At 43.1% G+C, this 25,406-nt stretch overlaps 1 protein-coding gene across 3 annotated transcripts in view; it reads right to left on the reverse strand.

Annotated features, from left to right (window-relative positions):
* Positions 1-25,406, reverse strand: part of Sog (chordin short gastrulation) — a 127,353-nt gene that overhangs the window by 95,102 nt on the left and 6,845 nt on the right. The window contains exon 1 of one of the 3 annotated variants that reach the window (XM_076828683.1): positions 10,488-13,477. The exons of the other annotated variants lie outside the window; for them this stretch is intronic. Within the exon in view, the coding sequence (XP_076684798.1) occupies positions 10,488-10,617 (130 nt within the window). The 5' untranslated portion in view covers positions 10,618-13,477. Of the gene's footprint in view, positions 1-10,487; positions 13,478-25,406 lie in introns of those variants that run through there. 3 annotated transcript variants of the gene reach the window in all.

A 25,406-nucleotide genomic window follows, 5' to 3' on the forward strand; every position in this document is an offset into this window, starting at 1 on the left:
GCCGCGTTGTCTTCGTGGCTGCGGCCAATTAGCCGCGAATCATGCGGCGGGAATCGCGGTGAGCGTGCATGGAAACAGGACGGCACGGGGGCAGCGGGGGAAACGAGGGACGGAGAGGGAAAGCGACTGCGCTGCACGTGAATAAGATCCATTTACCACGGCGAGACCTTAAGCAACCTTTAAGTACGCGCTACGGGCTTATTCCCTCGACCCGCGAACTTCGAAAGAAACGGGGATCGGTGCTTTCTTTCTATGTACGATCGTCGTGCCAACTTTGGACGTAGTTATTTGGTTTTAGGTTTAACCCTCGCCGGGCGGAGACTGGGTCCATTTTAACCCACGTGCACTATTTCTAACGAGTCTAAATTAATTTAAATTTGACTTCATTTAAAAGTGGATTTAACTTTTGTATTAGATTTATTTAAATTGAAGGTTTTAAATTTAAGTGAAATTAAATTTTAATTGGAGGATTAAAATTTAATTTGATTTTTGTGTTGGGCCGGTTAATATTGGAAGTTACTTATATATTTTTTATATATGCATATATTAGCGTCACTAGTTTAAGAAAGTAAAGTTTTTATGCCATTATAAGTTTAATATCTACTGTGAAAGCTTATGGGTCAAAGTGGACCCCATATACGCTGTCGACGCTTAAGCTATCTGCTGACACTAACTGATTTAAAGAATGGTAATATTCTGTCGCCAATACAGAGCCCAAGGAGAGTAAAAACGTAGAAGATTTACGGCCTCTTTACACTAACTGTTATACAGATTCGATGTTCGCATAAATACGATATTATAACAAAAAAGGAAACGATTCTGACGGAAGTTGCCGGGCAGGAGACACCTTCACGAGCGGAGAGACACAGAGGAAACTTCAAGGTGACCCTCGTGTCTCTTTTTCCCTCGTGGAATGCCACTTTTTTTCTACCCCGAGCGTAATAACAGCGGTCGAAACGAGCCGAGCAAGCCATAATGAAAGTCATCAAGGCCACGGAAGCTCGTAAATCGATGGGCAAATTAACGATCGCCGTGTCCCAATCGACAGTAATAATATCTACGTAGGCGGTCAAAGGTCATCGAGCTCCGCTCCGCAGCGTAAACTCTGTGGGAGCGGAGATGAACTAGATTGGAGGTTTGGAAGGTGATCTAGTATCGGGGCATTGAGCCTCCCATGGAGTTCTTCGTTTCTCACTCACACCTCTGCACTCTTATGAACTTTACTATTGTTTTATACATAATTACCACTGTAATAACACTGAGCCTTCAAAAAGTAGTCACTTTTAAGTACTCCACATACCAATGGACACTAGTAACAGTAATATGAATGAACTGTCACTCACAGTATCCAATACTGAGAGCGCAATGCGAAAAAGCAAAAATTTAGACACTAGAAGATAAATTGCAACTCAAATGAAACGCGAATCATTATCTTGCCCCACTTCCACTAACCTTCATTCGCGAGCTTATATCGACTGGACATTTTTTGTCCATTTGTATGATTAGTGGCCTTAAATTAATCGACCTCTTTCCAAGATCTTCTGTAAAGCAGCGAATTAGAAGCAAGAGCAAGAACACAGTAGTAGAGGCACAGTGATCGTTCAAAAACGGTGTCGTACGGATTCGTGCGACGCAAGGACGCCCTGTGCTCGAAGAGGCTAATTATCCATTTCGCGAGTGTATTTATTCCTGATAAATTCTCGATTAACAACCGTCACCGGTGCCCCGGAGCGTTGTTCAGGTAGGTCTTACACCAACACAGGACTGTTGGGGCCACGGTCTCCACGGTCCTCGCCAGTGTATCTTCAGTGCTCGTGTGAGGTCGTGGCGGGCGCATTAAGTCCCGCCGCGGACCAAGACTCGTCTCGCCGTCCAGCGTCGCCAAACCGGCAATAAAGACTAATTGAGATTAGCGCCGGGCGTGCTACGTTAAGCAGGTGTGCCCTGGGGGGAAAAAGAAAGCGGCGGAGAGGCGAACCGGGAAAAGGAAGAGGCTGCGCGAGGGACCGCTGCAAGACGATGACACGTTACCTCGAGCTCGAAACGAGCGCCTGCGGGGCAAGGAGAAGGTAATTGCGAAAAGCGCGTGGAATTAGTGGTGATGAGCTAAACATGTTTATTGCAGAAGGTGTATTGAATTTGAAAGCTTGGTGTCTGGGGCTTCAGAACTGAAATCTTGGAATCTGGAATTTTGAAATTTAAAATCTTGGAATCTTAAATTTTGAAATTTAAAAAATTGGAATCTGTAATTTGGAAATTTAATATCTTAGAATTTGAAACCTGAAATCCAGAATTTTGCAATTTAATATCGTGGAATCGGAAATCTGGAACCTCGAAATATGAAATCAGAACTTTTGAAACCTTCAAATTTTATACCTCCAATCCCAATTCCTGAAATCTCAAAATCCTGAAATTGCCACTTAAAATTCCATCCATTTTTACATATTCAGCTCACCAAAAAGCTACCTAAAAGGCGAAGCAAAAACTTCCTCTACACTCTGTACCAAAATAAAAAAAATTTACAACACAATTGGTCTTCGAGTCTTTTCCCCCCGTTCCAATACCAGCCACCCGCATTGAAAATTTCCCAGATCAATATAAACGCCAAAATTGGGCTCCTTAATAATCCTAATCTAGAGACGCGGTAGTCACGAGTTTTTACACTACATAGGAGACTGAATTATTGTCTCAATTAACAAGGTAAGCCGCCAAAATTTTTTATTAGATTTTTTATGTAAAGTCGCAGACTTGGAAGTTGTCCGGAGAAGGTTCGAGAGAGAAGCATCTCCTTTCGCATAAGTTTCTGGAAATTTGTACCATGCATGTACAAAATATACATAGGAGACTGAGTTATTGTCTCAATTAACAAGTCACCAAAATTGTTTTAATAGATTTCTTATGTAGAGTCGCAGACTTGGAAGCCGTCCGGAGAAGGTTCGACAGAGAAGCATCTTCTTTCGCATCATTTTCTGGAAATTTGTACCATGCATGTACAAAATAATATATTGTATCAAATTGCATTTATATACAATGGCTATTTATACAAAGAAAAAAATGTATTAAAGAATATTAAGCAGATATATTTTTATACAAATAAATATTTTAACACGAATAAATATTTTATTCAAAATACTTGCCGCTGCGAAATCGAAAAAATTATAATTGTCTTAGTATTAATAATTTACAATAACTCCCTTACAATCTAAAATACATAATAAACATATACATACTAGAAATGCAGTCAGATTTATTCTGCATATATTTAATTCTAATATCATGCGTACACATACACACATTCACGAACGCACGCAGAAGAGAGAAAAAGATTAATGCAATTTATACATATTTAATCAGTTTAGTAATGCCAATTCTAAGCGCAGCGCCGAGCATTTTGAATAAAATATTTATTCGTATTAAAATATTTATTTGTATAAAAATATATCTGCTTAATATTATTTAATACATTTTTTTTCTTTGTATAAATAGCCATTGCGATAATTGCCGCCATTTTTGTATATCATTAGTTTTGTGAAGAAATTATTTTTCGACAATGTTTTTAAATGGGATTCTTTTTGATGGGATTAAAATGTCCGCGTTAAGAGTAATGGAATGTATGCTTAATATGTACTTGCGGCTCATTTTGATTTCACATCTTTTTTTATATTGTAATTATTATTACCTTCTATTTTTTGTGATACTCTGTTTCGTCCTCGACTTTTTCATGTACTTGGCGTAATTTTTTTCCTTTTCTGAAGTTTTTTATGGGGATATTTATTACCCTGTAGCAGACAAGCCCATTCAAACAGATGCCACGTCTGAGGTTTAGGGCACCAATAGAACCAAGCATCCTCCAATATTTCCCCGCCTGTTGTCTCGAAAGGCTGCACACCGCCCAGCAGTTACCCACAACAGGCATTCGCGCGATACCGAATAAGCAGACCCACAACGGCCTCAGAGCCCTAAAAATCCCGCGTGCGCGCGTGTCTGCGACCCGAAGGCGGCTGAGTAATCCAAACATGGAAATTATCAGGGTCGACAGGTAGTCTCGCGTACTTAACCTCACGGCCACCAGAAATCAATCAAGGTAGGTCGGGCAGGTACGCGCAGGTGCTGTGTACCAGCTGGGTCTGTTAGTCCAGGGATTTCCCAACCTATCCCTCGGGACGGGGACTAACCACCGATGACAAAACAATTTAAGGCTAATCCACTTTTACTTGCCCCGTTGAAATGAAAATTCTCTAAATGAAGCTGAAGTCCCCTGGAAACATCAGGTTTCTCTTCAGAGTATGCGGAATTGGGGAAACAGATGCAGTACTTGCTTGATGTACCGAGCAGTAGTGAGGCTTGTGGGCGGAGTCAGAGGAGGAGTGGGGGAAAGGAGTCTCTGGGAGGTGTTCAGTCATCCACTGTACTTTGTATACTTAGTAGAAGTATAGGTGTTTGTAATAAAATTCATGGAAAGTATTGTGGGCACCAGCGTAAAAGGGAGCTCGGAATAAGAAACCTCGGAGGTTTTGCTGGAGTTGTTTAGGCGGCTAGCCAGTACGCAGAGGGATCCGCAGGATCATGGGTTCAAATCCCGTCGCCCCCGAGGTTTTTTCTGTGGCTCCCAAAACACAGGAATTACAAAAGCTATTCCTACAGTATTCTGCTAATAGTATATCCTATTCTGAAGTCCTATACCTAAAATAACCTCTACTCGATTGACGAGCAAATAAGTTGGAACATGAAAGACTAAAATAACTCACAAAATTCCCCTTTATGCTTGAAAATTCTCATTTCCCTAAATAGAGACTATACTTTTTTGTTCAAAATTATTCATGGCTTGGTGTGCAGCCCGCGTGTCATTAGTTTAGTTAATTTTAATGTTCGGAACGTGCTATCTGGCGTACTCTGCTCTTTAGACCTCGCATCTACACATCCAGATTTGGTCCTACCGACCCCGTAAGCCGAATTTGTAATCTGGCTAACACGTATTGTACGGAGATTGATTTTTTCGTGGCTCTCCTTCCACTTTTAAAACTAGTGTCTATAGAGCAGTGGCACATACGGTTATGTCTTGATAGTTATGCATATTTCTCGGGATTCACAATCATTGTAGTACTCTACATATTTCGTTTGTTTTTCTGTTTCTTTTCTGCGTAATGTCCGCCTCTACTAGGCACTGTTTATTACCAATTCTGTTAAGAAATGGGTCTCGCTAAACCTGCCAAAAATAATCGGCCCTCCACTCATCAAACTCCACATTAATTTAAAAAATTCCATTTGAAACTTCTAAAACATACGAACATAACTGAAAATCCAGCTTCACAAGCAAACCACGAGTCACGAGAATCTGGTCCAAAGCAACAGGTTGTGAACCCGATATCGTTGCTCCCGTTTTTATTGTTACGCGATAAACGGCTCAGGCGTTGCATTGTGATGTCACCGGCGATAAAACGGTATCTGAGCACTCGACTCCTGCAGAAAAATCAACAGCGATGCTTTCGTGCTCCATTTTCGAGGCGCTCGGACGAAGCGCCAGTTTTCGAGGCGGGGGCATCTTTCGACGGAGCACACCGGCGACGCTAGATAAGGCGATAATCGAGGAACAGGTACGCGAGACGGGAGCAAGGTAGCTCGAGGAGTCGGTAGAAAGAGAGAAGCAGGGCAGAAGCAGCGACAGACGATACTGGACACTGCTAGATCCTTATAAAGCAGAAGAACCAACCGCTTAGATCTCTCCTCGCGACCGTCCGCGAGTTTTCTGCAGCGGGTCGCCACGAGCTGCACGCAAAATGGTCGTACGAAACTTGCAGGCCAAAATTTCATCGATCTTTGAGAATTAATACTAGAAAAATTATAGACTATGGCCCCGACGGGCTATTTTAAATATTCGGGCCAATATTTATTGTTCTTGAAGGACTCATAGGGCAACTGCGAAGAGGAGAACGTAGTTCTGATATTTCTATTGATATTTTATGTACAATAATTTAGCTAGTGCGGCACGTGCGGAGAACGCCGATAGGCGTCCAATGAGTGTGCTTAAGGAAGAGGATTGTAGGATTTCCGCACACAGCGTGTGCTAAGGGTTTCAATCTTGGAGCTTGAAGTATTAAATCTCAGGTGCTTCATACGTGTATCTATTAGGGGTGAATTTTGACTATCCCTGGATAATTTTGACGACTCCATGGATCTGCTATTTTTATATTTTGAATGAAACTAATTTTCTAATTCTCTCCAAATATAAACCTCGAAAGAAGTTACTAAAACTTTTGAACTCAGAACTGCATTTCCTACTAAATCCAAATCGACTGCACCTTTATTTAAAAGACACCCTATACAGTGTCTATAAATGTATATACGTATTTTTCCTTATTTCGGTAGAGGCGAGGGAAATTGATATTGTCGAAGCTCAGGTGCAGAATCGACGGCGACAGAAGTTTTGGATCGGGGACGGGGGGAAGACGTCGCTCATCGGTTTGTTAGGAATTAACGCCACGTATCCACGAGACGACCTTGTTCTACGTACCGTCGATCAAGCCTCGAGATACGCTTCACAATCGAAACTACAAAAACATTGCGCAATTATGCGGCAAACGTCATATAACAACAGAATACCGCAATCGTGTATTTGTTATCTCCAAGGGGCGCGAGGATCCACCATTGTCTACCGAGCATTTGGCCATTTACATACATTGAACGCTACGACCTCTTGAAAACCGATCCTTTCATCGCTCTCGACGTTCTATTCCAAAGTCCCAGCTCGCTTTCGTTGCCCTCCCGAAAGTTTAGGCGAAGAACAATAAGTCAGGTGTTTATTTGTGAACGGCTCAAGTAATGAGAAATATAATTTGTCAGTGGATTTTAGAGATAATTTTCAGTGAATAATGGTCTATGGGTGAGAGTTCAATTGTTAATGGTTATAAAGATATGAATTTTTTAAAGTTCGTGTTTATGAATAACATACGTCAGATTTGAAATGTGTACTTAGTAATCATTATCAATTATTCATCATGGAGCTAAATACGCGCGGATGAGGCTAAGAATAAGATTCTATTACCTAAGGCTAAAGTGCTACTGATACAGTATTCCGCGAGCTCTGATACCAAAATGTGGTCTACCAAAACACACGTGTAAATTAAAAAATAATACACGTAAATAATCCCAAATAAAGGGATTTTAAAATCTTATCTAAATCGAACAATTAATTCAAACTTCTTGTAACTCGCCAATACGAGTTTTAGTATCCGAGATATATCAATAAACTATTGAATGGCGTTGTTTACTTGGCATTAGCGCTAGAATCCTCTATCGAAGTGCTTCACATTTTGCTGAGACACTTTACGCGGTACTAACGATTTTCTAAGGCCATCGTACCATCGATTAGTAATTTCTAGCGTTGTTTGTAAATTGAGAGAAACGGTGAAAATAATAAAAATATTTTAATTCGAGCGATGCAACGTGTCAGTACAACTTTCGCTCTCGTTTCGTCTATTTTGCGTCTCACCGAACCACCATCTGCGGTAATAAGTAAATCACTGAACGTCCAAGAAAGCTTATTTAGACTCAGAGCACATCTACTCTGAGTAGTCTCAATGGCGAACGAGCTGAATATTTATCGACTGTTTGATTTCATTGTTCACGATGCTATATTCCATTGGATTCGTCATGCCATTGAATCATCTCGACTTCTCTCCATTCAAATACATACGTTCAGAAGCTTTTCGATTCTTGGCCACTTTAAGGTATTGTATCAGTTTTGGCCACTTCTTAAAAAATATAATATTTTTTCGCGTAAGCAATAAATATGATCTTATATATCTGACGGTATACTAAACAAAATATTTATCATGTGAAATTCTCCATATAATAATAATCTACAAGCAGTTTAAAAAATAAGATAATTATATACATGGCCAAAAACAGTGCAATGGCCACATACGGTACACCTACCCTATCTAACTTTTCTTTGGGACGAAACAGTAGATTATAATTTCACGGTGGATTTAGGTTAGGTATTCAGAGTTAATTAGCAGGTTTCGTTAGATATTGTTGATGCGTATGGTCTATTTGGTCACTGATCGAAGATTTCATTAATAAATCTTAATTTTATTGTAATTGATTCGATGGTTTAATAAGTCCAGGTGTACCAAGCAATAGTAAGGTCTCTCTAACAATAAGACGGAAACTCGACCACCAAATTTGCCATCCAATCACCGCGATTCTAAGTTACAAACACAATTTTCACAAATGGCCCGGAAGCTATTCAACTAGAACGTAAACCGCTCGGTATGTGGGTGCAGTTAAACGGGTTATCGGGTCTTCAGATACACAGCGGAACTGGAACGAAACGACGCGGCTTTCCGCGTCGACGGGAAGAGCATTACGCAGTCTCACATCCCCTGACGCAATTCGCCTTCACTTTCGATCTCTGCACACCGGAAATTTCACACGTCCTTCAAATATCAGCACTTTAAATTCCTTTTCATGTGACACGAAACGCGCGAACTCCCTCTACCTTTCCCTCGTGTACGTTCTACGCCGCGCGTAACCCACGTGGAAACGCCACCTAACGCGATTCGTATTTCACTTTTATGTACTACCTCCAAGAATAACGCGGCGTTGTATGGAGGTTAGGAGTTTCTGCGATTGTAACGACCGTCGGCAACGCGTTGGAAACGTAGCCAAACTGACGATGCGTACCTGTTCCGTTAATTCTTTGCTCAGTGTCGATATGTGTCTAGTGGACGAGCGCATGGAACGCGGAGAGCGGTGAGCGAGAAATAGATTAGAATTCGGCGTGACGCGCAGCTGTACTGCGCAGCGACGCGCCTGTTCACGCGGCGCGCGTGCGCGGCGAATTTTTCCCGCGAACCGAGCCTTTCCTTCGAATCCGGCGAGCCTGTTAGCTTCCCCTCGTCGATTTAATTGGCCGCGACTTGTGATTTCTGTCTCACCTCTGTTTTTATTCATTCCTTTTCGGCGTTCCTCCATTAAATTGATTACCAGACGCTGAATTCGATACCTCATTCGCCTGGTAACACGATCGTTCTTAAAGGTAAGTATTACGCTACGTAATCTAGAAGCAACTGTAATTAATCCCCCCGGCTATATAACCGCATTCCCTCTCGAAACATTTTTGCTCAAATTGTTTAGTGCCAAGCGGCTGCTTTGTAAGGATAAATCACCAACGATCTCGCTGTATTTATTTAAACGCTGATTTTACACGTAAATGTAGACTCGAGGATGATTTATCAAAATATCGTAACAGAATTATTATCAAATATGAAGGGTGGCATGAGTATAGATAAATTCACGATATTTACTTAATTAATTTGTTTACATAATCCAAATGAGTTTATCTTATTGTGCATTTTTTTTACTGATGACTACAGTGTTATTTTATCTTCCATGTTTCATAACTCTGTTATTATTTGTTAATAAAGTATTTCAGGCCGCTTCAATATTTTCTTATTTTTCTTTATGAAATACACCGATACGGTTCGATTCAGAATAACCATCGTCCTGTATGCTAGAATCGAGTACAGTTCATTGAAACGAATACGGAACTCGAAAGACTCGGAGGCTCTCAAAGTATCGTCGCTCGCAGTAACATTGCGCAGAAACGCGACTACAATACACACATCCATTAACTCGTTCCACCATCTGGGTCAGTGCGAGGTGTTTAAGAACCGGTACATTAACTTCCTGCCGCGTCGCGACATCCACGAACAGTCGTCGTTTACCTCTTTGGCGTTAATTTCTTCAAAACTAAATTTCTTAATATTCATTCCTCCCAAAAAACCAAAACAATAACTTCGATCCAAACTTTCCACTAACTACATAATTTTGCTCAACAAAATTGAAAAAATTTCTTATCCCTAACCTATCTCAACCCTAATCCCCTCGGCTCTAACGTCTCACCACTTCCAACGCGCCGCGTGCGGAAACCCTAGAATTACATTTGTCAAACACGTTCGCCGAACGCCGACGGGGCGTTCAACGCACGCGCTCGCTGCCCAAATCCACCCGAGGTATTACCGCCATAACTAAACGGCCCGCTCGCTCTCTAACCGCATTTAAACGAGCCGAACCTCGTGCCAATGACTCGGAGGAGATTCCCCGAGTTCTTTCAAGTACAAAAGACACGAGGAATGCGCTCGTGTGCGTGTCGCTGCGGCACCGATTCAAACCGTACAATCAGCAGCCCGATTCCCGCCTTTTTCGTGCGTCGCACACCGTTACGTAAAAGCGCCGCGCGACATCGAAGCCCGGTATTTTCGAGCGTTGTCTAACCTTTAAAGGGAAAGAAACTGCCCGCGTTCGGACGAAACCGCGGGACGCGTGACCGCCGCCGGGATCGACGTCGCTTCTCGTCGACGTGGATCGGAGCGTCGTCGAACGACGGCGAAACGGCACGACGTTCGACCACCGTACACGCGTGGTCCGACGAAAAACGGGAAGAGGTTGAGTATACGCGAGGTCGGGGAACAATGGCGACTTACCGGCGGCGCGATGAGGCCTTCTCGCCCAATCGTCTTCGATCAAGGGTGCCACCCTGCGGGCGCGTACGCTGGACGGGCAGGTAACGGCGATAAGCAGGATCGACAACAGCAGACCACCGTGGCAATGCATTTTCGTCGGATTCTTCGGATAATCCCTTATACGCGTACTCTCTCTCTCTCTCTCTCTCTTTCTCTCTCGCGCACACGCACCTTCTATTTGGCTGTCTCGTCCCTGGGCACTCGCGCACGGGTGCTTCTCAAACGCATATAGCGTCTTTCCCTTCGTCTCGCTTCCACTCTCCCGTTCCTCTCTCTCCCTGTCTTCCTCTCCCACTTGTACACTTCTATTTCTATCTCTCTTTCTCTCTTTGTCCTTCTCCTCCGCACACCCACCGTCCCTCTGTCTCTCTCTGTCTCCCTCTATCTCGCTTATTCCGCGCGCGTCTCCTTTCTGTCCGTCTATCTCTCTCCGTTGTCGGAGCCGCGGCACTGGTCTATTAACGACCGTTCACTGCACACAAAACTTTTCTGCACTGTTACGGGCCACTGTTACCGCTCCCGCGGCGGGCACCTCGTATTCTTTCTCGCAACACCGACGAGGAGAAACGGCCCCACCTCCAGTTCCGGGCCACGGTACTCTGAAGACGTCAGGGGGGCCGACGGTGACCGCGGAGAGCCGACGACGGGCACCGATACGCGCGAGGGTCGCGAACGCGTGCGATAATGATTGGAAACAATCAGCGGGCCGGTAGAGACCGCGGCTGGCTGGCCGCAATATTTGCCGCAGATAACGCGGCGGCCCGAGTATCGTGCACCGTTCGAAACACGTTCGGCGAGCGCATCCGACGGTTCTTAATAGGCTATAGGTGCACGCGCGATCCTTAATTCTTTCTCTTTCTCTCAGCCAGTCTCTCTCCCCCTACCCCCCGCCCCTCTTCTAACCGCTGTTCGTCACTCTTCTCGCCGCTGTTCGTCACTCTTCTCGCTCGCTCGTTTTTTCTCTCTTTTCACCGTGCGCAGAGCGTTGCTCGTACGCGGACTATATCCCCCGCGCTCCTCCGTTCCCCCCCTCGCGGGCCGCTCGTCGTCGCCCGTTCCGTGTTACTGCGCGCGCGTTTTATAAGGCGGCACACAACGAGCGACGAGTTTCGTACGACCAGAGGGACACGAGCACCTTGGCACCTCTCCGTCCTTTTCCCTCTGTCACTGTCTTCCGCGGACCCGATCCGGCCGTCTTCTCTCTTCTCGCCGGTGGAGCACGCCGGGTGTTGCGCATCTGACACGACCGACGGCGCGTGGTGGTCCCCGCGGCTCTGCGCGAGAATTCAGCGATTCGCCGACGGACGAGCACCGTGCAGTTGGTCCTTTGGTTGTCCGGCGGGAGGCGAAGATAGAGGGATCACGGACGATACCGAATCCCGTGGTTCGTTGGATCTTGCATCGCGCCTGCGTGCGCGCGTGTACCGTTCCGCTCGGCTCGTACGGGTGACGCAAAGAGACTGATGACCGATCGTTTCGAACTCGCGTCAAATCGATCATCAATGATACCGACTTCCGTGGCTCGTCGGGGCTGGCGTCGCGCATGCGTGTCGATTTCCTCCCCCTGTCCCCCGGGACGGCTCTCTCCCCTCTTGCTAGCGATTTACGATTACCGCGGTTGGCACTGAAACCCTTTCTCACCGTTTATGCGTCGCTTCTCGCCGGCCTCTATCCACGCGAACCAGCGGGCCAGCGTGCGTCTGACACGGTCGGCGCGTGACTGCCGTGACTGACTGGCCGATCGCGAGTGACTGACTGGTGGGAAGCTGTTACTCGACTCGCTCTCTGCGCTCGTGCCGCCACTGAATCTGATGTATTTGATCATCGAGCACCGTCTGCCCGCGGCTGCCCCGCTCGAAAAAGCCTCCGCTCTGGCGCTTGCGCCACCGACGGATCGCTCGCTTTTTCGCTTTCGTACCGGCGCGCCTCCGTCACCTGCGCACGCGCTGTTACATATATATACGCACCGCTAGCACGCTAATGCGCGCGCACGAAAGACGAGACAGGAGCACACACCGCACGTCTTTGGCCGCGGGAGCGTCGCTCTGTCTGGCGCACGCCACCGCGCTATTACCGGCTCGTCTCCTCTTCCTTTCCAATAGTTTTCGAGCCACGTGACGCGTGTCCGACGGTCCGGCATGAAAATCAACGCCGATAATCGCGGCCGCGTTATCTGACCGCGGGATGAACGCTGATCTTATCGTTTCCCTCTTTTACTCTGCCGATCTCGGTCGCTCGATCACGGGAACGCGGGTCCCGGGCTGCTCCCCGTTGAACTCTGCCTCGCGACTAGTGCGCGGTGTCACGAAGCGAGCGGACGTGATCGCGCAACGTTTCGTGTCTCTCCATGCGAGTCTGCCCGCCGACCGGGAAGCATACCGCGGTGCAGCGAAACGGGACCACGGCTCGCGGAGGTTGCCGATCGACTGGGGCCCCTCCGATCGAAATACGCTAGACGGAAAGCGAAAGAGACACGTTGCGCCGATGTAGCCGACGATGACAACTGTCCGCAGGCCGGTCGAGACCGTCGCTTTTATGGGGATAGCCGACCACGCTGCCGCGCCGGGGCCCGTGCCTCCTACTACGCGCGCTCGTTCCTGCGTGTGTCCGTGCGTGTGCGTTTATGCTCGTGCTCGACGTACCGCGTTATCGTGCAAGTGCGCGCTCGGTCTCTCGCTCTTGCGCGCGCGTGCACGCACGCCTCCTTTGCGTCTCTGTGCCGCAGAGCCGTGCGAATGGGAATAGCGCGTTGTCCCCGTCCTAGACTCTCCCCCGAGGGTCGAGACGAAGGTGCAGGCGGGCGAAACAAGGCGACAGGGTTGAACCGAGGGTACTCGTGTCGTCTGGTGTACGATACCTCGATCGCGGTGGGTGTCGCGAATCACTGTGCCGTCTCCAAGAGGTGTGCGAGAGCGCGACGCGCGTGTGGGTGCTCCCCCCACCAACGCGCACTACCACTATCGCGATTCCCACCACCACCGCCCCCACCACTGGCGTCGCGTTTAGCGTGCACAGAACACTGCGAGCGGCGAAATACACCGGTAGCGAGGATCGGTGAGCGTGAAACGTAACTTCTTGTTAGCTCTTCGTCATCTCAGCCGCATTTGTTTCCTTGGTTCCGTCGCTGTCTTTGGGACGCGCGATGTTTCTTGTTTATCGAATTTCAATTCTGCGTGCCGTTTTGAATGCTATTAAGATGAGGGATTAGAGTTGGACGTTGGAAGAATTTTGTATTAGGAGATTAGGAGAAACTACGGAACCACGTCGAAGACATTCTGATTACGTATTTGAAGTTCCGGAAAAGTTACATGATTTGGGTGTTCCGCTAGGGCAACGTTTCTAAATTAAATTTCGTCACTAAAATTTGGGGGAACTCCCAATTTGAATAGTTTTTTCTTAAATACAATGCGCTGACGACGCCGTTTTAAATTTTACAGTCAGGTGTATGTTTCTCGTTGAGTAATTTACACATTTTTTTAAAATATATGAATTTTATTATAAGATCTGAATCACATCTCGCGAACATCAATAAATCTATTGGCGTAAATCTGACATTTTTTATGGGGTGAAAAAATTTTGTTATGAAAAAAATTCTTGGAGAAGACGAAGAAAAATCTTAAAATTTCCGACTGATCCATGAGACGATATTGTGATATCTCTGTTATGCCCGAACCGATTTTATTGAAATTGGTCTTATTCGAAAGCTTATATGCGGTTTACATAAGAAAAATGCCTTTAAATTTAGGAAATATTGCAGGCGTGATGATATATTAATGAAATCAGCTTCAGGTTAGGTTGGAATAGCCCGGCGACGAGTAAATGATAGCGGTAGCGACAGTCGACATATACAGGGTGTCTTTCCTGTACTTTCTTTCCTGTACTTGGCGTCGAGACGCTGCCGCGTCTCTAGATGGGAGCGGATACAGCGAACTCGTAAATTGAATAGGGCGCGAAGATGGGGATACGATGGGTCTGTGGACACGAAATTCCAGGGCCGTGGTCGTGTAATCTTGGGTGACCAAGTTCGATCAAATCCAATGCTCGATGGAGTACAAGAATTCGACCAGGATCGGGCAGAAAAAATCGAATTTGTTGGTGGAGGAAGTACCTACTTTTCTCCTTTTGTTATATAACCTAATACAACACAAACAAAAATACACACATTTCGACAAATACTGTCTCAGTGTCCAAATCACTAGTCAAAGAAGGGAGTGGGCTCCCTGTTAGAACGAGTAGTGGAGGTGCACCCAAGTCGAAACTTTCTTTGCACCCACTGTATGCGTGCCTCTGTAACAGTAGCAAACATTTTTGGTTAAAGTCTGACGCAGAGTGACCAAATCCAAACCACTAGAACAGATGAAATATAATCTCACATGTCTCTGTGTTTTACCTTAAATAAACGCTGCAAAAATATCCTTACTATCTCCATTTTTTGTATTGCGATGACGGTCATAAAATTGACAAATTTTAAGGTGAATGAAAAGTTTACGCTTTGGTTTTTTAACCCTAGGAAACAAAGGCTCGTCATTTCTACGACTCACAAAGCTTTTGGTAGCATCGATAACAACTGGGTGCCAAACGAAATGTGAAGGGACAAAACTGCTGGAAACAGCCGATTATCACTGCAAGCATAAACATCGTTTTCTTTCCTCGATGAAACCGAAAGCTTGGAGAGCGCAGCAGCAGAGGAATTTCCGGATACGGGCGCAGGGAGATAAGTATCCACGGGAATGCATCAATGAGCGAAGCGATACCACGTGAATGGAGCGACGATCGCGGTGGTTTTCATTCGGCTCGTTGATTCGCGACACGCGTCGAAATGACGTAGGACGTTAAATGCGCGTTCGACGCGCGTACAGATGCAAATCCGCGGTGCGCGCGTCGCATGCGTAATAAAATCGCAGCTCGCGGTGTATCGCGCGTAATCTATATTTGCGGATCGATACGACACCTGACCTCCTTATCCTAATTCGGAAATGAGTAAAGCATTTTCCCACCTTCCTTCGGCTCGCACAGGTTCTCGAATTTGAATCGAGGGAGGTGGAAAACTCCTCCTCATTAATTTACAATTAACTCTTTCCCTTTTTTAATACATGTTAACCCGCCGTGGGCACACTGGGTCATTTATGTTCGGGAAAATTGCCTCTTCCCTTAAACTTCCTTCCGAGTTTCGAATTTTTATTTTCCCTAATTGATCGTTTAAACATTTGGCGCAAATAACGATTGTATATTAAAGTAGGGACTTGAATAAGTATCCCATAATTTTTTCAGATTTTTTGAAAGTCAAAAACAGTACCAAAAAAAAACATGGACCTAAACGACTCACAAGGGAAGATCCAGAACCTGAAATTTCCAAAAATTCTGAAACTTTGTGAATATGTAGGCGATTTCCTCCTGATTACAGTGAAATTTTTGTTTGCTGCCCAAATTCACTCGAAGAGGGTGAAATTAACCCCTGAAAAATCGGCTATTTTCCGATTTTGTGTTATAATTCGCGAACTGTAAGAGATAGAAAAAAAGTTTCAAGGCAAAAGTTACTTTATTCAATTAGATCTATCATTTGGCGAACAAATTATTTTACAGTTCACGAGTTATGACACAAAATCGGTAAATAGCCGATTTTTCAGGGGTTAATTTCGCCCCGTTCGAGTGAATTTGGGTAGCAAATAAAAATTTCGCTGTAATCCGGAGGAAATCGCCTACATATTCACAAAGTTTCAGAATTTTTTTAATTTTCTGGTCTGTGATCTTCCCTTGTCAGTGTGCCCACGGAAGGTGCGAAAATAAGTGTGCCTACGGCGGGTTAATTAACTGCCAATATTCTCCCAGTTTGTGGTACAGTTTCTTCTTTCATTCTCTCACAGTTTCCTCAAGACTTCTTCGATCTTTTCTCCCTTTCTTCTCCCCCCCCTCGCATTTCAACCTTCTTCATAATCTTAAACATCTCACTGAGTTAGGTAGCAAATCAGCAGTTACCCTGCACCTCGCCAATTCACCACTGTATAATAATTTATATCCGAACCGAATAATAAATAAAATTCCAAATTCGATTCAATACTCGGAGCTCCGCCAAGCCATCTACAAAACTACGATTCAAAAAGAAACCTAAAGAGTTTAAAATTCCCCTCCTCCACCACCCAAATCACACCGAATCTGCAAACAGAGCATCGCAAAATATCCGTCAAACGAAACACCGCCCTTTATCGCGCCCCCCTCCGCTCCCCACTCGGACCGCCAACGGGGCTCGCCCAAAGACAGACTCAAGCACCACTGAAAGAAAATCGAGAAAAAGGAACAATAACACACAAAAACCCCAAGGAAGCAAAAATAAAGAATCTCACGCCGTATCGTCGGTGTTGCTCCGTTGGGACACAGGCAGCGGCGGGACTCGTTACGAAATCGTCCCTAAGACGGGGTGACTAATTGCTAAGCGGCTTGTAAAAATTCGCAGGACGGTCTGTCGACATCGCGGCGAGGCCCGTCTCATCGTCGCGCCGCTATACTTTTTGCCCGTGCACGGTCGGCTAGAGAAGGAGCGGGGCGCGAAACGAAGGGACGAAAAGCGGACCAGCGGGAAAGAGAAAGGGGGAGGACAAATGGATGGACGTGCGTGGAAGGGGTTGGGGCGCTGGGATGGGTAGAGCGTGCGTGTGAGGCCTTAAGGTGAGAAAAGAAAAATGGCGAAAGAGCGGTCGCGGCTGGATCGTCCGCGTTCGAAGGCGAGAGGGGACGACGCTTTTGCAGATTCCACGTGAGATACCTGCGGCATTCTTCGCTCTGCAGCGGGGCATTAAGCCGGATGCACATTCGTCGTGGACGACGCGCGGTGAATTCATTTCCAAGAAAAATATCTTCCGCCTCGGAGCGAGTTTTACGACGGACTTTCGGCGGACAGTGCCTACGACTTCTACTTGTGCAGACGGGGCATGGTTTTGGTGGTAGTTTCGAGTTTCATTTCGTTCTGTTCTGATCAGCGGGATAGAGGACCGTCGTCACGGATTTAAGCGAGCTGATAAACCGTGTAATACAATGACGAACCGCGCGGGACGCTTCCCGCGCGACGCTCGAATGTCCTCGGTGCGTCACCTGCGCGACGGTGATGCGCGTGAAATCGAAGCTAATCCCTCTCGCGGGCCCGCGCAACCCCCGTGACGCATTGACTGAGGCGCAGCTTTCGGAACGCGCGGGTACCGCTCAGCAGGGCGCGATCTAACTCTTCCGTCACTCTGAGGAAAAATCAGTTTTGCCGTCCTTTATATTTTATTATAATTAAATATAATTTGTTGAATAACATGAGCGTTTTGTTTTATGACAAATTTAGTAATTACATATTGGGTGATGTGAAAACAATTTATAAGTTTGATAATAAATTCAAACATCTAGGTATTAGCGAGACACTAGGGTTTGTCGGTTTTTAAAAACCGGGTTTGAAAACAGGTTTTTTATATTAATATGCAGAAATGAATTAATTATTTCATTAGAAACGTTAACATTTCGACTTGAAACTCGCCTCGGACAAAAGCATATTGTAGTGTGTAACAGTTTAATCGTTACTGTAAAACTGTATTCATCAGTTCATATTTTCTGAAGAAAAATACTAAATGGAATAAAGATTTATAATTTGGTACCACTGTAAAAAATTGCATTTTGTGCGGATTTTAGTTTTTTTTTCATTTGGTTTTGGATCCATAAATATTAAATGAACTAAAAAATTGTACGGAATTTAATTTTTATTTATTTATTTGGTTTTTCATAGATACAGTATAATTTATTTTGTTGTATTTTTGTAATTTCATAAATATTAAGGAAACTGAACATTTTTAAAATAAGTACAAATATTTATTTACTATTTTAATTACATATTTTTTTGTGAAAATCCGAAAACCGTTTTTTGGGAATATTGGAATTCGAAAACCAGTTTTTTCAAAAGCCGTTTTTTGTATAAACCTTACTAGATACATTTTTACCCTTTTTTAAAACATGTTACTTTTTTATTGATTTTAAATTTCTCTTTCTACCAAAGTTGGCGCTCTGAGCAGTTACCCAGCCTGCACCTGCCCGGATGTTCAGAAATACAGAACACTAACTAATTAATAGGTGACACAGTCAGTTAAAGAAAAAAAAAGGGTTAGGAATACCTATTTAACTTCCATGAGTAGAAGTCGGTAATTTTAAAATATTTTTAGCCATAGCAACCCTGATATCCCTTTCCATGCATGTACAAAATAATATATTATAACAAATTGCATTTAAATTGTCAGATTGACATAGTATTATATTAATAATTAAATGATTTTATTAAAAGATTTTATTCAGCTTCGATTATATGTGAAATCAAAATTACCTGCAAGTACATAAAGGTGCTTTCAGTGAAATACTGGGACTGACGAGGCAAGGTATTCACATCAATACCAATACCTTCCCTCTCGTGAGCTTTCAGATAATTTGTCAATTTAAAACTCTGACAATATGAGTACATTTTCATTATATTGCGTTTTTAAATAATTCTTATTCATCGACACCTTGACTCTGCCTCGCCAGGCCAAGTATTTCACTGAAAGCACCTTTATGTACTTGTAGCTCATTTTGATTTCACATATTTTTTTTTATTTTGTAATTATTATTATCTTCTCTTTTTTGTAATTTATTTGATTTCACGTACTTGGCGTATTTTTTACTTTTTTGAAGTTTTTTATGGGGATTTAAATTAGAGCACAGCATTTTCCATATTAAAACTACTAACAAGGGAACATCGGCAACTCGAAAATTCAAAGAAATCTGAAACTTTTAAAAAATATAGCTGAAGCGATGCTAATAACGTAAGTATTTTTTGATTCGGCAAATAAAACGGTCCGAAGGGTGAAAACACCCCCTGGAAAAAAATGGTGCATGCACTAAAGAGTCACCAGAAGCACGCACCTTCCCAGACTTCCCTCCGAAACGGTCGCCCCGTGGAATAAAAATCGGCCGAGATTCCGATCGCCAGCCGCCCGAAGATCACCGCCGCAGATACACGAGATAAAAAGGCTGGCGCGATTCAAAAGGCACAATGGTCACGAAATGATTTATTCCAATTCCCTATCGCGGCTATTCTACCAGCGCCCACGGGCGGCGCGAGGCGGGATCATTTGCGCTGGACCACACGCACAATGAAACAAGACGAAACTCAATTACTTCGAGGAATCATCGGTGGCCCTTTGTGGCGCGCGGGGCAGCATTCCAGGGGTGAGGAGGGAGGGGGCTTTACGATCGAATTCTGACGGTGCATCTTGCGTTTTCGCAGGTACGCCTGTAGAGCCGAAGGAAAAAGGAGGTCGGCGGTTCGTGAGGGAAAAAGGAAACGGAGATGCCGAAGGAAAGAGGTGAGGCTGGCGACGACGACGGGCGTAAAAAGGATCAGACGACCATTCAGCGCGCTATGACAAATCTAATAGATCCCCGACGCGGCGACTCGGCGCCCCATAAGAGGGGGCCCCACAGAAAAAACGACCAGAGAAGGGAGGAGGACTTCTATTCAACGCACCGATGAGCGGATGTGACGTTTCTCCGTGGACCCTTGCCTGTCCCTTCTAACAATGATATCCCCTTGCACGCCGCGGGTAAAGGAGGAATAAAGTCAAGACCCCGCTCGGCGTTGCTCGCCTAGCACGCTCGAGACGATCGTACAATGCTCATTGTCGTGCGCAGGAATGCGGGGAGATTGGTCACCGCATTGTCGGCGCGCGCCTAATGTGTATATCCCTCCATTTCGCCTGGCACTCACGTCCGGACTTGAGTATTATCCTTTTCTGCACACCGATGTAACGAGCATTCTTATATTATTATTATTGCGTGTGTATTACTTTCGTATGTATTGTTTTCAGTCGTTGTTACCCTCTTATATCTACAGGCTCTTCTTCGTCACTGTGCCTCGTGTTTTTGCAAGCTTTTCTTAGCTCAGAGGTCGGCGAAATTCTTATTTAAATACAAATTTCAAGTAACGAATAAACGTTAAATAAATTAGAATAAAAGTTAACAAGGTTAACTTCATTCCACACATGACGAATATTTTTTTAACTTTTATTCGTTAGTCGAAATTTTTATTTAAATAACAATTTTGCTCATCTCTGATTTAGCTTCGCTTGCGAGTTCCTTAGTTTCTTGGGGTGAAATCTTGCAAGCTAATTTTGACCCACTTCCACGTATCCGATCGACTTGAAATTTTCCACACATACGTAGTTCCGATGACAATACAATATTTTCAGTAAAAAGCATAAAATAATTTGTAGTAAAATTTTTTTTTTAAAAACAAGTTCATAGTAGGGTGAGCGGTGATAGTGGTATCGTTAGTGGAACAGATGTAGTCGAACTGATAAATTGCTTTTATGGATGAAAGTAGGTAGATTTGTTCTTCGACATTAACTACTGGGCCCTGCAGGCCCAAAACGCATATGCACCTTGGAGCACTCGGGGTCTTGAAGTACCTACTGATGGCTAAAGATTATGTTGAACATTGCCCTGGGCTGTTGATGTCAGACAATCAAGAACGCTGGCATCTTGGAGTACCATTATACATATACCTTCACGAGTTTGCTATATTGATCCCACCGACAATATTACTGCGGATGAAGAAGTTTCTTCGTGTGAGAATAAGTCGAAGTTGCGGAATATTTACTCTTTCTCTGTATATAAAAATTCGTTGAATATGTGTGCACTAGGGTCCATTTTTTTAAACGATTTTATATTAGCTAAATTAACTTCCCTCCTCTGTTCGTTTGTTTCGATCAAATATTGAAAACTAATTTTAACTCATGAATCCAATAGACTTGGAACTTTGCAGGCGTACGTAGTTATGATGACAAAACAAATTTTTTTAAAAACTCACTCTCGAGGGGGTGAAAAAATTGCATTCCTCGCACTAAACACGCATAACCACAAATCCAAACGACTTGAAATTAGCCTATACTGAAATCAGTCTATAGAAATCAGTCTATTAGATACTAAAAAGTAAATAATAAAAAAATTGTAAAAAAAATGTAAGTCAAACGATTTTATTTAATTTGATAAAAAATGCACTAAAAACTAAATTAAATGAAATCGTGGGGCAGGATATTTCATGATATGATATGAATCAATTTCATACAGAATCAAGCCTCGAAATGAGCGATAAAAAGCGATGAAATATCCTACCCCATGATTTTATTTCAATTAGTTGTTAGTGCATTTTTTATCAAATTAAATAAAATCGTTTAACTTAAATTTTTTTTATTTCTAACTAACTTTACTGTTAACTAGCACCTGCACAAAATTGGAGTCTAATCGGACGATATTTGGAGTCATGGGAAGGAGTTTCTGCCTGTTACCAATTAAAGACTCTCCAGCTGATATCTTTGTTGATTTGGGAGTACTAGTGGAAGCCATTTTTATACGTGACACAAAAACAAAAATTTTGTACGCTATTAAGGAATAATATACACTTAATTGCGTAACACAGTGTTGGAAATCGTGCGACATTAGAGATTTCGATTTAACGCCGATTCTGAAGCGATTTAACTCAACCACTCTGTTTAGTCAGTAGTACGACCGTATCTCTAGTCTGACTCGCCCGTGCCATTTTCCCCCGCGTATTTATACCGCTCGATACGCTCGTTAAAGGCGACTAACGACGAATAAGTAAAGTTTTAACGATTCCCGCCTCGAGATTTAAGCCCGTCAACGTCGTCCAAGGGTGCAATAGGGGAGCCGCTAGGATTGGCTTGCTTTCGTAACATGGCTAATCTCGCGCGATGTATTTTATTCGATACAGGGGCCAGGTTGCCTCATAGTGCATAAAACACGCGCGGAATATAAACGGGCTTTCATGCGTCCCAGGCAGTGAACCAACAAAATCTTGACGAACTAGCTACCTGCTACTCGTCCATCCACTATTCAGCGAAGGTGAAACAAATTAGTGCATTAACTGTTTTGCTTGAGAAATGTATATATAATTCTATAAATTTTCCTTGGTTTTCGGTGGATTTAATCGGAAAAATATGCGTGATCTCCAAGTAGGAACCATGGTAGATTATGGGTTAATGTGGGAATAACTGTGGGGTTGCTACAGAAGTTCGTAGCGCTTTTCAAGAAATAGCGTTGAGACATATGAAACGCCACCTATTCAAAATCAAACATATGACATGTATGTATGTGAAGGGTAAGGGGGAAACGAGGAATGTCACAAAAACAGCTTCATCGAGAAAATTAAGTTTTAATACTTTAGTCTACCAGTAAAGAAACAAGGCTCGATGAATTTCATTTTATTATATAATTTCTTCTTTTACTTTATCGACAGAAGCCTATGCTTAGGCAAAGAGTGGGGACATTCTGTATTTTCTTCCAATGCAGAGTGGAGTTTCCTGTTTTTAACCAGTAAGTACCTGTATCAAATCTTTAACGTTATCTTGCGGGGGTACTTGAACTTTATAACCCTTTGTGATTCGACAGTTCTGTAGTCCTAGTTCCCATGAACAAAATATGCTATAAATTGCAAATTCACGGAAAATGGACATTCCCAGTTTTCTCCAATTTTTTCATTCTGATAGGTGGAACAAACTGGCACGCATGTGGTTGAATAAATTTATATATTTGTATATAAATATTGTCTTTGAATTTCATTTAAAAAACGCTACGAATTTTTGTTTACATTCAATATTAGGTTGGTGTTTGAATGAAAATATTTGTTGCTTTTTAATTATTTCATTTGTATTCAATCCAATACTTTTCATAGTCCATCCGTCAAGATAATTATTTAGAAATTAAATTAAAAGTTATTTATATTAGTATATATTATTTATCAAACGGTTAATACCGTTTGCATCCAAAACTACTTAAATTTCATTAGCTTCGGTACATCAAGCTCCATCTCTGTGCAAAACACTTGTGAGCATAGACTGCAGGGATTATGGGTACCATAGGCTCAAAGAAAGAGTCGTTTGCATCGTCTGATCATTATAAAAATCAGTTACTAAATTTCCATGTGTATATTCTGTAATTCAAAAATTATTTAACAAGGTCTAAGTCAGTGATTCCCAATCTGGGGCGCCGCGAAGTGTTTTCTGGGAGGTCGACACTGTTTTTTTAATATTGTTTTTTTTAATACCCATTTTTAATGTTTTCTTTTCCTTTTTAAAGTTACCTTACCTTAAAAAGAGGGCTCGCGACTCAAAAACGGGTGGAAAACATTGGTCTAAATATATAGCGCTCTAACATCATTTGTTTTTGAGTTACAACCACCCAAAATCATAGTATGAATTTTATACAAGATTTTAAAATTGAAATAAACAATTTACCACTGGGACTGAGTATTCCATGAAAAAGAGTTAATATTCATTACACTTTCTACGCACTTTTTTCTTCAGCATTGAACTATAAAATGCGCCTGAAAAAATTGTAACAGGATTAAAATTAAGTTGTATAAGGTTCAAACGTTCCCAAAATCGATGTTTTATGTGTGCAGAAATTGCTTCGTGAATCGTAAATATTTGTCTGAATCCGGGCCAACAGAGTTCTGCAACGCTGTCGCGAATCGTAGATCAGCCGAGCAAAATATGGCGAACTGATCGTGGCTCATTGCTGCAGACTATAATAAACAGTGTGTTTAGCAATATTGTGCCCGCGTGACCTCTCGCCGTTGCATTATGTCGTTTTCGATAAATTTCGAGCGGTTTCGTTGTTGGTGACCTCTTTAGAGATCAGTCGAACTCGAAGCGATGCGCGCGCAACCTAAAGAATCACTTCCAAAGGGAAGCAGGGCTACTTGGAAGTTCAAGAAACAACGTAGGGTAAACCGACCGGTAATTGACCGCAAACCGGTGAATGACCATTAGACAAAGAAATGTAAATTATAAATTGAAACATTATTATATATTTATAAATGGAGCGTAGTTGCACTTTTAATATCCTATATTTTTAGTTACGCGTATTATCAAACATTAATAAGTACAATTCTGATTAAAAGTATGCGGTCATTTACTGGACTTCTACGCGTTTTGCATTTTATAATTGTATTTTTTTTTTTTAAATTACGATAAGAATGAGTAATTATTTTTATAGAAATTTCAAGAAAAATAAATTTAAATGCAATTTCAACCGTTGTTTTGTCGTTATACATAAATAAATTCAAGTATTAATATCAAAGGTCCATGGATTCAACAAATCGGTCCTTCACTGGTTGGTTTTCCCTACCATCATTTATTGTCGATCAAATTTGGATTTGTTCGAAAGTACACGCATCGAAGAGCTGCGAAATAATTCCGTCGAATAATTTAGAATTTTAAAAAAATGTAGAAGGTACAGTGGTTTTATTGTATACATCCCCCTAAACCGGGAAACGTACATAAATTGTTTAAGAATAGGTACTAATGTATTTAATCAACTCAACAGCGACTGGGAAAAGCAGAAAAGGAAAATTTAAAAAATTCACACGCCAGTGCGTCCAGATCTGTGCGTAAAACGCCCATAGGCGGTCAGCGAGCCGGTCAACGAATATAACTTCCGCACTTCCGCACACGCGATACGCTCTGCATTTCAATTTCAACACAATCGGAATTAATCACGTAGATCTCACTGTAATATTCTAGGAACGTGTTCTAGAGGGTCTGTAATTTCAAAAAAATCCCAACAACCAAGTACCAATTCTTTCCAAGTGTATATGCAGCGATAGTGAAGCGAAAGGGGTTAGAAACTTTCCCTTATTTCCCAGCCTCTTCAGCTTCGCTCACAACGACGATACATACGTAACCCCTCGAAAGCTCTCGTAGGCACTCGAGCACTGCCACGCCGACATCGCGATTGTAGCGACCAGCTTAATTGTTGGCTTAAAATATGACTCTAGAGATGTATAGAGCAAGATCGATATACCCT

This window comes from Andrena cerasifolii, chromosome 1 (genome assembly GCF_050908995.1).
Source record: "Andrena cerasifolii isolate SP2316 chromosome 1, iyAndCera1_principal, whole genome shotgun sequence".
In the NCBI taxonomy this organism is placed as follows: domain Eukaryota; kingdom Metazoa; phylum Arthropoda; class Insecta; order Hymenoptera; family Andrenidae; genus Andrena; species Andrena cerasifolii.